Source organism: Canis lupus, chromosome 12, assembly GCF_011100685.1.
Source record: "Canis lupus familiaris isolate Mischka breed German Shepherd chromosome 12, alternate assembly UU_Cfam_GSD_1.0, whole genome shotgun sequence".
Lineage (NCBI taxonomy): Eukaryota > Metazoa > Chordata > Mammalia > Carnivora > Canidae > Canis > Canis lupus.
Genome location: NC_049233.1, coordinates 4,226,911 through 4,239,884, shown reverse-complemented (window position 1 = coordinate 4,239,884; position 12,974 = coordinate 4,226,911). Strand labels below are relative to the sequence as shown.

General features: G+C 39.0%; 1 protein-coding gene across 4 annotated transcripts in view; it reads right to left on the bottom strand.

Moving 5' to 3' along the window:
- The window catches only part of UHRF1BP1 (UHRF1 binding protein 1), a 63,989-nt gene that overhangs the window by 25,335 nt on the left and 25,680 nt on the right, over window positions 1-12,974 (bottom strand). For 3 of the 4 annotated variants that reach the window (XM_038553798.1, XM_038553799.1, XM_038553801.1), the window contains 4 exons: window positions 3,638-3,827; window positions 3,193-3,333; window positions 2,587-2,757; window positions 1,749-1,941 (listed from right to left, as the gene is read on the bottom strand). In XM_038553798.1, coding sequence (XP_038409726.1) covers window positions 1,749-1,941; window positions 2,587-2,757; window positions 3,193-3,333; window positions 3,638-3,827 — 695 coding nt within the window. The remainder of the gene's footprint in view (window positions 1-1,748; window positions 1,942-2,586; window positions 2,758-3,192; window positions 3,334-3,637; window positions 3,828-12,974) is intronic. The other variant, XM_038553800.1, reaches the window with a different exon arrangement.

The window sequence follows — 12,974 nt, the reverse complement described above, 5'->3', positions numbered from 1 at the left end:
ATATACTCTTAATAAAGACCTCTGAAAGGATTCAAGATAAAACAAGAGAAAAAACCCAAAGCCTTTGGAGTTACACTTGGAAAAAACAACCAAACAAAATAATAATCGTTTTAGGAAAGAACTTCCAAAATAACTGGTGGCAAACCAGTGAGCAATTTATTTCTTGTAGTCACAAAAGCAATCTATGTTGTCACTGCTTCTTTTAGCTCTCTCAGAGTGGGAGTAGATTGGGACTGAAGTCACTTCAACACCAAGGAATAGCTAAGCAAGAGAGACAATGCTGCCTGAAGCCCCAGAAAGGAAAGGTAAGATCCCCCAAGAAAATAGTATAGGTGTCATTAAGAGGCAGACATAACCTTCAGAAAGGATAAGGCAGCACAAGAAAAAAAATCTACCATATGAGAGCATCTCAAGCCAAAAGGTGGTGCAAAGGGGAGTATAAAGGGACTATAACTTGATGGGATGAGCACCGGGTATTATACTATATGTTGGCAAATTGAATTTAAATAAATAAATAAATAAATAAATAAATAAATAAAATACAGAGTATTAAAGGAACAGGCAGCAAAGGAATAATAATACCGAGTATGTGACTATAATTAGGGTCCCCCAAATTCAGTATATTATTTCAGTTGAGACCGACAACCAATGCAGTAAAGGAGTCAGATATGATTTAACTCAAGTTCACAAATGAAGAAACTCAGAGGTTAAGCAGGAGGTTAGGTGATTTTCCCAAGGTTCGTGAAAGAAAAAAATTAGTCAATTCCTTTCTCACTTTGAATAAACATATATGTGTATGTAATACTAACTGCCCTAATGAATGTAAAAGCATGAAGAGAATACAACATAACCTCTCTGCTTGGGAAGAGGGCATTTACACATAAAAAATATTTAAATTGGGGTCACCTGGGTGGCTCAGTCGGTTGAGCCTCTGCCCTCAGCTCAGGTCATGGTACTGGAGTCCTGGGGTCCTGGGATTGAGCCCTGTGTCAGGATCCCTGCTCAACAGGGAATTACTTCTCCCTCTCCCTGTCCCTTCCTCCTCCCTGTTCATTCTCTCTCTTTCTCTCTCTCTCTGTCTCTCAAATTAATAAATAAAATATTTTTAAAAAATACTTAAATTGGGGCAGTCCCAGTGGCTTAGCGGTTCGGTGCCACCTTCAGCCCAGGGCGTGATCTTGGAGACCCAGGATCGAGTCCCATGTCAGGCTCCCTGCATGGAGCCTGCTTCTCCCTCTGCCTGTGTCTCTGCCTCTCTCTCTGTGTCTCTCACAAATAAATAAATAAAATCTTTAAACAACAACAAAAAAAAAGTAAAAATAAATAAAAAATACTTAAATTGACTCAAAAACCTGAAAATCCTGGTGTTTCCTATACTTGAATTTACTTTCCTACAAGGTTAAACCAGTGTTCAGCATTGCCCAAGACACACTGGGGAGAAAAAAATGTATACACTGCTTGAGGTCTGCCCCTAAAGATTCTAACTTAGTGAAGCCTGGGAGAGTGCTGGCCTCTGTATCTCATTAAGTATTACCAGTGGTCCCACTACACCCTAAAGGCTGTAAGCACTACCTCACACCAACAGACAGAGGTGCCACAAAGACTGAGGCCCAAGGAATGCCTGGAATTAAGGGAAGCCAACTAAATTACTCCACAGCATCTTGCAAAGAGCCTTCCATCCCAAAGCTTTGTCTGGAGCTGAAGGAGCTAACAGACCAGGCAGCCCAGGCTCAGAACCGACAGGGTACCTGGCTCTCGGGACTGGCTATCATCGCAAATGTGCAGATCCAGGCGGGAGATGAGCAGATGGTAGGAAGACTCTTTCACATCAAATTTCTCAAAATACTGGCTGAGGCGACTGCTGCTGCTGTTGCTGCTGCCCTGGCCACCACTGAATGCCTGGGCCCAGGACTGCTGGGCACTGGGAGCAGGTGAGGTGATCTACATGTGACAGAGAAAAACAAGAAGTCCAAACCCAGAGAGGCTCCGCACAGGCTTTCTTAAGCTTTAGCTCAGGCTAAAGAAAGCCACAATTTAGCAATATGCCCCCCTCCTTTTCATAACTATTCACCTGATAGCTCACTTAGGTCTGTCCCACCTAAATAACCCAAACTCCAAAAAGCCTAATTATAATTAGTCTAGTAACTCAAGTCAGAGTACTGTTCTGAGGTTTGAACTGCCCCCAAGCTCTCATCCCCCAGGACTTAGCTGACTGATGCTAAGCCTGTGTAGTGAGGTCCCTCTTTTTTGTGCTCTCATGGCATAGTGTCTACCTATAACACAGCACTTACTACCTCCTATTGTAATAATTTGTGTACAGTCCATATTTTAAGACAGTGAGAGCTCCAAGGACAGGAATAAGAGGCTTATTCTACTTTTCCTTCCCAGTGGCTAGTACTATATAGTTAATACACTGGAGGTACCCAATGAACAGAATAAATGAATAAATTAGAAGCATAACAAAGCCTATCCAAATGACAAATGCCCCAAATAAAGTATCAACTCCATCTATGTTGGTATGAACATGAATTAGGTCTGGCCTACCATCTCCCTAGCCCCACCAAGGGTATCTATTTTGCCTCTAACCTGTACAGGTTCAGGGGCCAGGCTCTTTCTCTGCTGGGCTGACTTCTCCATGGCCTCACTCAGCGACTCTGCATACTTCATCATAGCTTTGAGCTGTGAGTCAGTTAGCACCCACAGCAGGTCATCCAACAGGAACATCAGCTTGGAGGCTACCACATTGCAATCTTTGGTCTGAAGGAGCCACATAAAACATGGGGTTCAACATCTGGTCTCATTCCAACTCCTCCATGTGATGATTGCCCAGTTAATTCCAGAAATGGCTTTTCAATCCCCAGAACATGAAAGGAAAGCAGCAAACACTATGGAGAGTCAATTTCTTACAAAACTACTAATGTTTTCTGGATTAACAAGAAACAACAGTAGTCAACTGCTAGGTACCTATGTCACAGTCCCTATATATGGGTAAAATTTGTGGTTTCCAAAATTCAGGTGACAAGGAGGTGCAAATGTTCACAGAAATGTTCTGTACAACACTGAATTACAGGTCTGCCCCTTTCGATGGTTATTCCTGGAGCCAATATATTCAAAAAGGAAAGAACACCAACTCCCAGGCTATCTAGGAGAATAAAAGATGGAAGTTTTCATGGAGTCAGAAAACATACTCACTCTTCTCTTGAGGGCTATTTGGATCCTGCCTTGGTTGGTAATAAGCCTTAGTGGAGTGGTAACTGGATCCTGATCACCATTGTCTGTAGCATCTGCCTCAATGCGAAGTGTTTGCCAAGTTATTTCCTTAAATGTTAAAACCTAGAAGGAAAAAAGGTAAAATCCCTTAATTCTATGGAAATTAACCAAGAAGCAGGAAGTCCAAGGGGAAAAGATGAGCAAAGCAGGAACTCCCACCATTCTCAGTTGGGATCCTACCAATAGAATAGAATGGATCAGAGATCCCTGAGAGAAGAAAAGATGTAACAGTAACGCTGGGATTCTTGGGTTCACAGGAATGGGGGACATATCTGAGGAAATCCCCAAAGCAGGAATAATATCCTTTAAAAATGAGTCCCATTTTGAATCTCCCCTTTCTCTCCTCTTGTAATACTAGGGCTGTCACCTCTCCTCGGTGGGGGTCAGTGATGCGGGTGAGGCGGAGGTCACTCTGCTGCCAATTGGGGTTGACACTGTAGCCCTGGAGCTGCCACAATTCAAAAGAAGCGTGGAAGGCCTTGGAGTGAATCTTGACGGTGATAGAATTGACGATGATGAACATCCCTTCCACCACCTTCTCAGCAAAGCCATACTCACTACAACAAATGAGGCAGACCAATGTTCAGAATCAGGTAAGACATGGTACACACTCTTTATAGTGGAAGACATCAGACAAGATTATTAACACTATCTCTCTTTGGGTACTAGGAATTGTGGGTGACTTCTTTATTTCTCTCTTCCTATTTCTACTTAAATTTTTTTAATTTTGAAAATTTTTTGTACTCTTTTTAATTGGATTTTTTGAAGAATGAAATGAAAGAAAAAAAGTTGACCTGGAAATAATCCCCCTTCTGTTAGAAAGAATAAATTGAAAAATATATTTTTAGGAATGCCTGGGTGGCTCAAGAGTTGGGCATCAGCCTTCAGCTCACGGGATCCCAGATCGAGTCCCGCATCAGGCTCCCTGCAGGAAGCCTGCTTCTCCCTCTGCCTAGGTCTCTGCTTCTCTGTGTGACTCTCATGAATAAATAAATAAATCTTAAAATATACACACATATAAATATATCTCCTCCATTATATTCAAAAAATATAAATATATATGTATTTTTAAAGATTTATTTATTTATTTGAGAGAATGAGTGGGAGGGAAAGGGAGAGGGAGAGAGAATATGAAGCAAGACTCTGCTGAGCACAGAGCCTGACTCAGGGCTCCATCCCACAACCGTGAGATCGTGACCTAGCCCAAACCAAGAGTTAGTCACTTAACCGACTGAGCCACCCAAGCATGCTGAAAAATATTCATACAGTCCACAAACTACCTAAATGTGAATGTTGTGTGAGAGGAAAGGAAATGCTAGGTCTCTATAAAATCTTCAAAGACACAAGCATACTCTGCAAAGGTAGTAGAAAGAGGAAAGAACTACAGCTAGGTGAGCAAGAGGTCAAGAACAATCCCAACTAGACCCTGTCTAGTTGACCCTGTCAAATATATCCCAAAGATTATAGCTATACTTCCACAGTGAGAGGTCAGAAATGGTGAGGAGAAGAATGAAGGCCATGTTAAAATCCTTCTGAATGTAGAAAACACAGACATTCCTGACATGTAAATGAAATCAGTTCTCATTACAAGAGAAAAAGAAGGTATGGAAATTATAAACTGGAAAAATACATATATTTGCAATTTATATCACAAAGGACTAACATCTCAAATGTATGAAGAGTTTTAGGAAACTGAAAAGAAAGAGACCTACAGGCCAATAAAAATGGGATAAAATATGGACAGTTCACAGAGAAGTAAGTGCAAATGATATTAAATATAAAAATGTTGGGATCCCTGGGTGGCTCAGCTGTTTGGTCCCTGCCTTCGGCCCAGGGCGTGATCCTGGAGTCCCAGGATCGAGTCCCACATTGGGCTCCCTGCATGAAGCCTGCTTCTCCCTCTGCCTCTGCCTCTCTCTCTCTCTCTCTCTTTGTGTCTCTCATGAATAAATAAATAAAATCTTTTAAAATATATATATATATATAAATGTTCTACCTCATTTATAAATCAAAACTAGACTGAGACACACTTAATTTATAATAAAGGTGACAGAGCAGTTGGGAAAACATGGTCTTTCAATAACAGGGCATGGTCAATTTGAAGATGCCGACAGGGAAAAAATAATATTGACTCCTATCTTACACCAAAAAAGAAAAATAATCAGTTTTAAGACTGATTGTATCTAAATGTGAAAGGTCAAACAATAAAACTTTTAGAAGAAAACAAAGGAGAATATCTTCATACCTAGGACAAGAAAAGAGCCCTTAAATAAGATACAAAAAGAGCTAATCCATAAAGAGAAAAAATAGGTATACTGTACTACATTAGAATTAATCATTTCTGGGGATCCCTGGGTGGCGCAGGGGATCCCTGGGTGGCGCAGCGGTTTGGCGCCTGCCTTTGGCCCAGGGCGTGATCCTGGAGACCCGGGATCGAATCCCACATCGGGCTTCTGGTGCATGGAGCCTGCTTCTCCCTCTGCCTATGTCTCTGCCTCTCTCTCTTTCTCTCTCTGTGACTATCATAAATAAATAAAAATTAAAAAAAAAAGAATTAATCATTTCTGTTAAAAAAAACACATTAAGAATGATATTGGTGATCCACATCACTCATCCTCAGTGAAGCAAATGAAAACCACAATGAGATATCGTCTGGCATCTGTCAGAATGGCTAGTATCAAAACACCAAGAAACAAGTGTTGGTGAAGATATGGAAAAAAGGGAACTTCTATGCACTGTTGGTGGGAATAGCAATTTGGTGCAGCCACTGTGGAAAATAGTATGGAGGTTCCTCAAAAAACTAAAAATAGAAGTATCATACGATCCAGTAATTCTACTTCTGGATATTTACTTAAGAAAAATGAAAACACTAATTTAAGAACACATCTGCACCCCTATGTTTATGGCAGCATTATTTACAGTAGCCAAGATATGGAAGCAACCCAGGGGTCTATCGACAAATGCATGGATAAATATATGTATGTATATATAAAAATGTATATATGTGTTTATATATAAATGTATATATGTATATATGTATTTATATATAAACACACACATATATATAATGAAATATTACTCAGCTATAAAAAGAATGAAATCTTGCCATTTGTGATAACATGGTTGAACCTAGAAGGTATTATGTTAAGTAAAACAAGTCAGACAAAGAAAGACAAATACCATTTCACTTAGATTGGAATTTTAAAAAACAAAATAAAACCAAACTCATATATAGAGAACAAACTGGTGGTTGCCAGAGGGAAGGGGTAGGAGAAATGGGCAAAATAGGTGAAGTGATGAAGAGGTACATACTTCAAGTAATAAATCAGGATAAAAAGTACAACATAGGGAATATAGTCAATAATACTGTAATAATATATGGTAGCTACACTTATCATGATGAGCATTACATAATGCGTAGAACTGTCAAATCACTATATTGTACATCTGAAACCAATAAAAACATTGTATATTAACTGTACTTCAATTAAAAAGAAAAAAAGGAAACACCACCAGGGATGAGCAGGTACAGAGAAAAATCCATGTGAGAAAATGCTGATGAGTCAGGTCTACAAGCCAAGGAGAGAGGCCTCAGGACCTGCTGACACCTTGATATTGGATTTCGAGCCCTAGAACTGTGAAAAAATTTTAATTTTAATTATTTTGGTGGCCCTTCTGTGGTATTATGTCATGGAGTTATAGCAAACCAATACAAATGGATACAGAGTTCCAATTTCAGAAGATGAAAAAAGCTCTAGGGATTTGCTGCAGGGTGTGAATACAGTTAACACTACTGAACGGTATGCTTAAAAATGGTTAAGATGGTAAATTTTATATTGTGTTTCTTAGCACAATTTTTAAAAATTGTTAAAAAGACATGAAATAAAGGGGCGCCTGGGTGGTGCAGTTAAGTTTCTGATTCTTGGGCAGCCCCGGTGGTGCAGCGGTTTAGTGCTGCCTGCAGCCCAGGGCGTGATCCTGGAGACTCTGGATCGAGTCCCACATCGGGCTCTCTGTATGATGCCTGCTTCTCCCTCTGTCTCTGCCTCTCTCTCTGTTTCTATGAATAAATAAATAAAATCTTTAAAAAAAAAAAAAAGTTTCTGATTCTTAGTTTCGGTTGGGTGGTGATCTAAGAGATGTGATACTGGGCCCCATGTCAGGCTCTTATGCTCAGTGCAGAGTCGGCTTGAGATTCTCTCCCTCTCTCTCCACTCCTCCCACTTGTTCTCTCTCTCTAAAAAAAATAAATAAATAAATCTTTTAAAAAGACATGAAATACAGAGGAGACAATTTACAATAATTATAATAGAGCAATTTAAAAGGGACAACAGGTGGCGCACCTGGGTGGCTCAGTGGGTTAAACATCTGCCCTCGGCTCAAGTCATAAACCTAGGGTCCTGGGATAGAGCCCCATGTCAAGCAACCTGCTCATTGGGGAGTTTGCTTCTTCCCCTCCCTCTACCCCACCCCATCAATTGTGTGTGCTTTCTCTCTCTCTCTCTCTAATAAATAAATAAAATCTTTTTTTAAAAAAGTAAAAAATAAAATAAAAGGGATAGCAGGTGTGCCTGGCTTGCTCAGTCAGTGGAGCACACAACTCTTAATCTCGGGGATTGTGGGTTTGAGCCCCATGTTGGGTGTGGAGATTACTTAAAAATAATATATTTTTTAAAAATACAATGAAATAAATAAATAATAAAAATAAAAGGGACAGTGGTAATGTATAGTGATGGATGTTGACTAGACTTATCCTGGTGGTCATTTTGCAATATATACAAATATCAAATCATTTTGCTGTACACCTGAAACTAATATCATGTTATATGTCAGTTATACCTCAATAAAAAAGAGAAGACAAAAGGAGCGACTCCAGGATATATAAAGCACTTCTACAAATTAATAAGAAAAAGACAAACCACCCAAAAGATAAATAGGAAAAATACTTATATCAATATTTTATTAAACAAGATATTCAAAATTCCAATAAACCAACCATCAAGAAAATGCAAATTAAAATCACAATGTGGGGCAGCCCAAGTGGCTTAGCGGCTTAGCGCCACCTTCAGTCCAGGGCCAAATCCTGGAGACCTGGGATCAAGTCCCACATCGGGCTCCCTGCATGGGGCCTGCTTCTCCCTCTGCCTATGTCTCTGCCTCTCTCTCTCTCTCTCTCTCTCTCTCTCTGTGACTCTCATGAATAAATAAATAAAATCTTAAAAAAAAATAAAATAAAATCACAATGTGATACAACTACATATCTATCAGATGGCTAAAATTAAAAAATAGACAATACTAAGTGCTAGCAACTGGAACTCTTATGCATTGCTAGTGGGAAAAGTGGCACAAAAACTTTGGAAAACCATCTAGCAGTATCTACTAAAGAACACACGCACAGCCTATGACCCTGCACCTCTTCTATATAAAACAGAAATGTGTACACCAAGAGATATGTACAAGAATATTCATAGTAGCATTATGTTTTCTTACATATGTTTAACTTACATACAGAAAAATTCATTCTTTATGGTGCCCAAGTCAAGGGTTTCAACAGATGCAGAGGCCACCACAGTCATGATAGAGACAGTTCCATATAGCAACAGTATACCTAATATCCAGAAACTAGAAACAAACCACATGTCCATCTACAACAGAACACACTGTGACATGCAACGTAAGAATATACAGTAATGAGGATGAATGAACTACAAATACATGTAACACGGACAACTCTCAGAAACATCACATGAAGCTAAAGTAACTAGACAGAAATGATGACATACTACATGACTACATTTATATAACTTTAAAAATAGAGAAAACTAAGGTATGATGTTTAAAAATCACAATAAATTCCCCTTGAGAGCAGATAGGACTAGAAAGGGCACAGGAGGCTTCTGGGATTCTCAAAGTCAGTAGTCTGCTTATTGATGTGTAAACTTTGTAAAAAATCACTAGGCTAGGGGCACCTGGGTGGCTCAGTCAGTTAAGTATCTGCCTTCAGCTCAGGTCATGATCCCAGAGTCCTGGGATCAAGCCTTGTGTTGGACTCCCTGCTCAGTGGAGAGCCTGCTTCTCTCTCTCCTTCTGCCCTTCCCCCTGCTTATGCTCTCTCACTCTCTCTCAAGTAAATAAAATCTTAAAAAAAAAAAAAAAAAACCAAAACAGAATCACTAGGCTATCATATACACTTATGATAAGTGATAAGGCCATTTATTGCTGCACTATTTGTAAAAGCAAACACCCTGAAAATAACTCAAACATCAATAGAGAACTGGCTATGCAAACTATGATGCCTCCCTATAATATTCTGAATATTCTATAAATTCAAAAAGGAGTAGGGGAAGTGCCTGGCTGGCTCTGTCAGTACACCAGGCAACTCTTGATTTCAGGGTCATGAGTTCAAGTCCCATATGTTGGGCATAGAGCCTACTAAAAAAAAGGGCAGGGGGGATAAGGAACATTGCTGTATATACTTCTATAGAGTGATCACCAGGACATAGTTTTTTTAAAAAAGCAATGTGGAAAGTGTTTATGATATACTACATTTTGTGTAAGAAAAGGGACAACACAAACAAACATGCATACATATACCTTGTATTATAGTTTTAACTTTGGAACTTTAGTTTTGTATCTTACATAGTTAAAATTATGGGGATCCCTGGGTGGCTCAGCGGTTTAGTGCCTGCCTTTGGCCCAGGGCGTGATCTCGGAGTCCCAGGATTGAGTCCCGTATCGAGCTCCCTGCTGGAGCCTGTTTCTCCCTCTGCCTGCTTCTCCCTCTGCCTGTCTCTCTGCCTCGCTCTCTCTCTCTCTCTCTGTCTATCTCTATCTCTGTGTGTCTATCATGAATGAATGAATGAATGAATAAATATTTTTTAAAAATAAGTTTTAAGACAATTCAAAAATTTAAAACAAACTGATATAAAAACTCCTAGAAAGGGATCCCTGGGTGGCGCAGCGGTTTGGCGCCTGCCTTTGGCCCAGGGCGCGATCCTGGAGACCCGGGATCGAATCCCATGTTGGGCTCCCGGTGCATGGAGCCTGCTTCTCCCTCTGCCTATGTCTCTGCCTCTCTCTCTCTCTCTCTCTCTCTGTGACTATCATAAATAAAAAAAAACAAAAACAAAAACAAAAACAAAAAAAACTTTAAAAAACTCCTAGAAGATAGCATAAGAGAAAACCTAGATGACATTAGGTATAGCAATGACTCTTTAGATTTAACACCAAAAGCACAATCCAGGGAAGAAATAATTGATGAACTGGACTTCATTAAAATTAAAAACTTCCCTGGGTGGCTCAGCGGTTTGGCGCCCGCCTTCAGCCCGGGGTGTGATCCTGGAGTCCCGGGATCGAGTCCCATGTCGGGCTCCCTGCATGAAGCCTGCTTCTCCCTCTGCCTGCGTCCATGCCTCTCTCTCTCTCTCTCTCTCTCTCTCCTCTCTTTTTCTCTCTCTGTCTCTCATGAATAAATGAATAAAATATTTTAAAAAATTAAAGTTGTGCTCTGCAAAGACAGTGTTAAGAGAATGAAAAGACAAGTCTCAGACTGTAAGAGTATTTTGCAGTATATCTGCAAAAGACACATCTGATAAAAGACCGTTACCCAAAATATAAAAGAACACGTATTCACAATAAGAAAACAAACAACCCAAATAAAAAATTGTACCAAAGGCCTTGAAAGACAACTCACCAAAGTAGATCTACAGATGGCAAATAAGCATATGAAAATATGCTCTAAACTATATATAAAGAAATGAAATGAAAATAATGAAATTCCACTACACACCTATTAGAATGGCCAAAATCTGGAACACTGACAACACCCAATACAGGCAAGGTTGTGGAGCTGCACTGCTGGTGGGAATGCAAAATGGTGTAGCCACTTTGGAAGACAGTTGGGTGGTTTCTTCCAAAACTAAACATACTCTAACCATATGATCCAGCAATCATCATGCTCCTCATATTCACCCAAAAAAGTTGAAAATTTATGTCCACATAAAAACCTGCACATGGATATTTACAACAGCTTTATTCATAACTGCCAGAATATGAAAGTAACCAAGCTGTCCCTCAGTAGGTAAACAGATAAACTGTGGTACATCCAGACAATGGAGTATTTTCAATTCTAAAAAGAAATGAGCTATAGAATTGCAAAAGACATGGAGGAATCTTAAATGTATATTATTAAGTGAAAAAAGCCAATCTAAAAAGATGGAATCACACTGTATGGATCCAACTATATGACATTTTGGAAAAGGAAAAATAATGGAGAATGAAAAAAGACCATTGACTTCAGGGGTTGAGGGCAAGGATAGAGATAAATAAAGGAGCACACAGAATTTTTAGGGCAGTGAAATATACTGTGATATCGTAATGGTGGATACGTGTCATTATACATTTGTCCCAATCCAGAGAATGTACAAAACCAAGAGTAAATCTTAACATAATCTATAGACTTTGGGTGACTGTGACGTCAATGTAGGTTTAACCACTGTAACAAACGTACCACACTCTGGGGGGGATGTTAACAATGGAAAAGGCTATGCATGTGTGGGGGGAAAGGGGATATGGGAAATCTGTGTACCTTCCTCTAATTTTATTGTGAGCCTAAAACTGCAAAATTCGTCTTAAAAAAAAAAAAAAGAACTACTTTGTAGTCAAATTGGTATCCCAACCGCATAAAAAATGATTTCAAGTGACTTTAAAACACAGCATTTGACCATTCTTCTCTATGAGACATATTATAAGTTTAAAACACACACACACACACACACACACACACACACACACACACAGAGAAATCTACTGTACAGTAATCTAGTTGTATTGATAGTTATAATACTGGTTTTGATATTTTTTAAACAATTTAAAAAGTAAATCATTTATTACATTATTGTTGTTAGGAACCAAGATTCAGCATGTGAACAAAAATACAAACATTAAATCTAAAAAGTTAATTTAAAATTCTCTTTTTTAATTTGAATTGAGAAATATCAGCATATTATCTTTATTCTTCTCTCTCTCTTTTTTTAAAGATTCTATTTATTTATTTATTTGACAGAGAGAGCAAGAGAGCATGAGCAGGGGGAGGGGCAGTGGGAGAGGGAGATGCAGAGTCACCCCTGCAGGGAGCCTGACACAGGACTCAATCCCATGACTCCAGGATCATGACCTGAGCTAAAAGCAGATGCTTACCCAACTGAACCACCCAGGCTCCCCTATTCTTCTCTCTCTTAAAAATAACTTTACTCTAGAACTGAACACTTAAAAGTCCTTATTCAATTACAACTCAATGAATACATTTTGCCCAGATTGTTCTCTCTAAATAGCATTTCTCACTAAAAGGAATCAGGGTTCTTTGGAGTAATGTCAGATTCCAGGTCTGAAGTAAGGATGTATATGAGAAGCCTGAAACATCTTGTTCTGTCTAAAAGAAAAAAGATTATTGGGGTCTTCTCTAAAAGACATAGGAGGTGTCTCCAAAAAGCTCTCATTGGCCAAAGATAAGGACATCTGAATATCAAGACAAATGAGGACTATAGATGTATGAAAGACAACAAATTTTTTTAAAAGTAAATGGAAGAGTAGGATGTTAGAAAATTTAAATGTAAAAAAAAAAAAAAGAAAGAAAATTTAAATGTAAAATCATGTAAAAAGAAAAAATAAATAAATAAATAAAATCATGTAAAAAGAATGTAAAA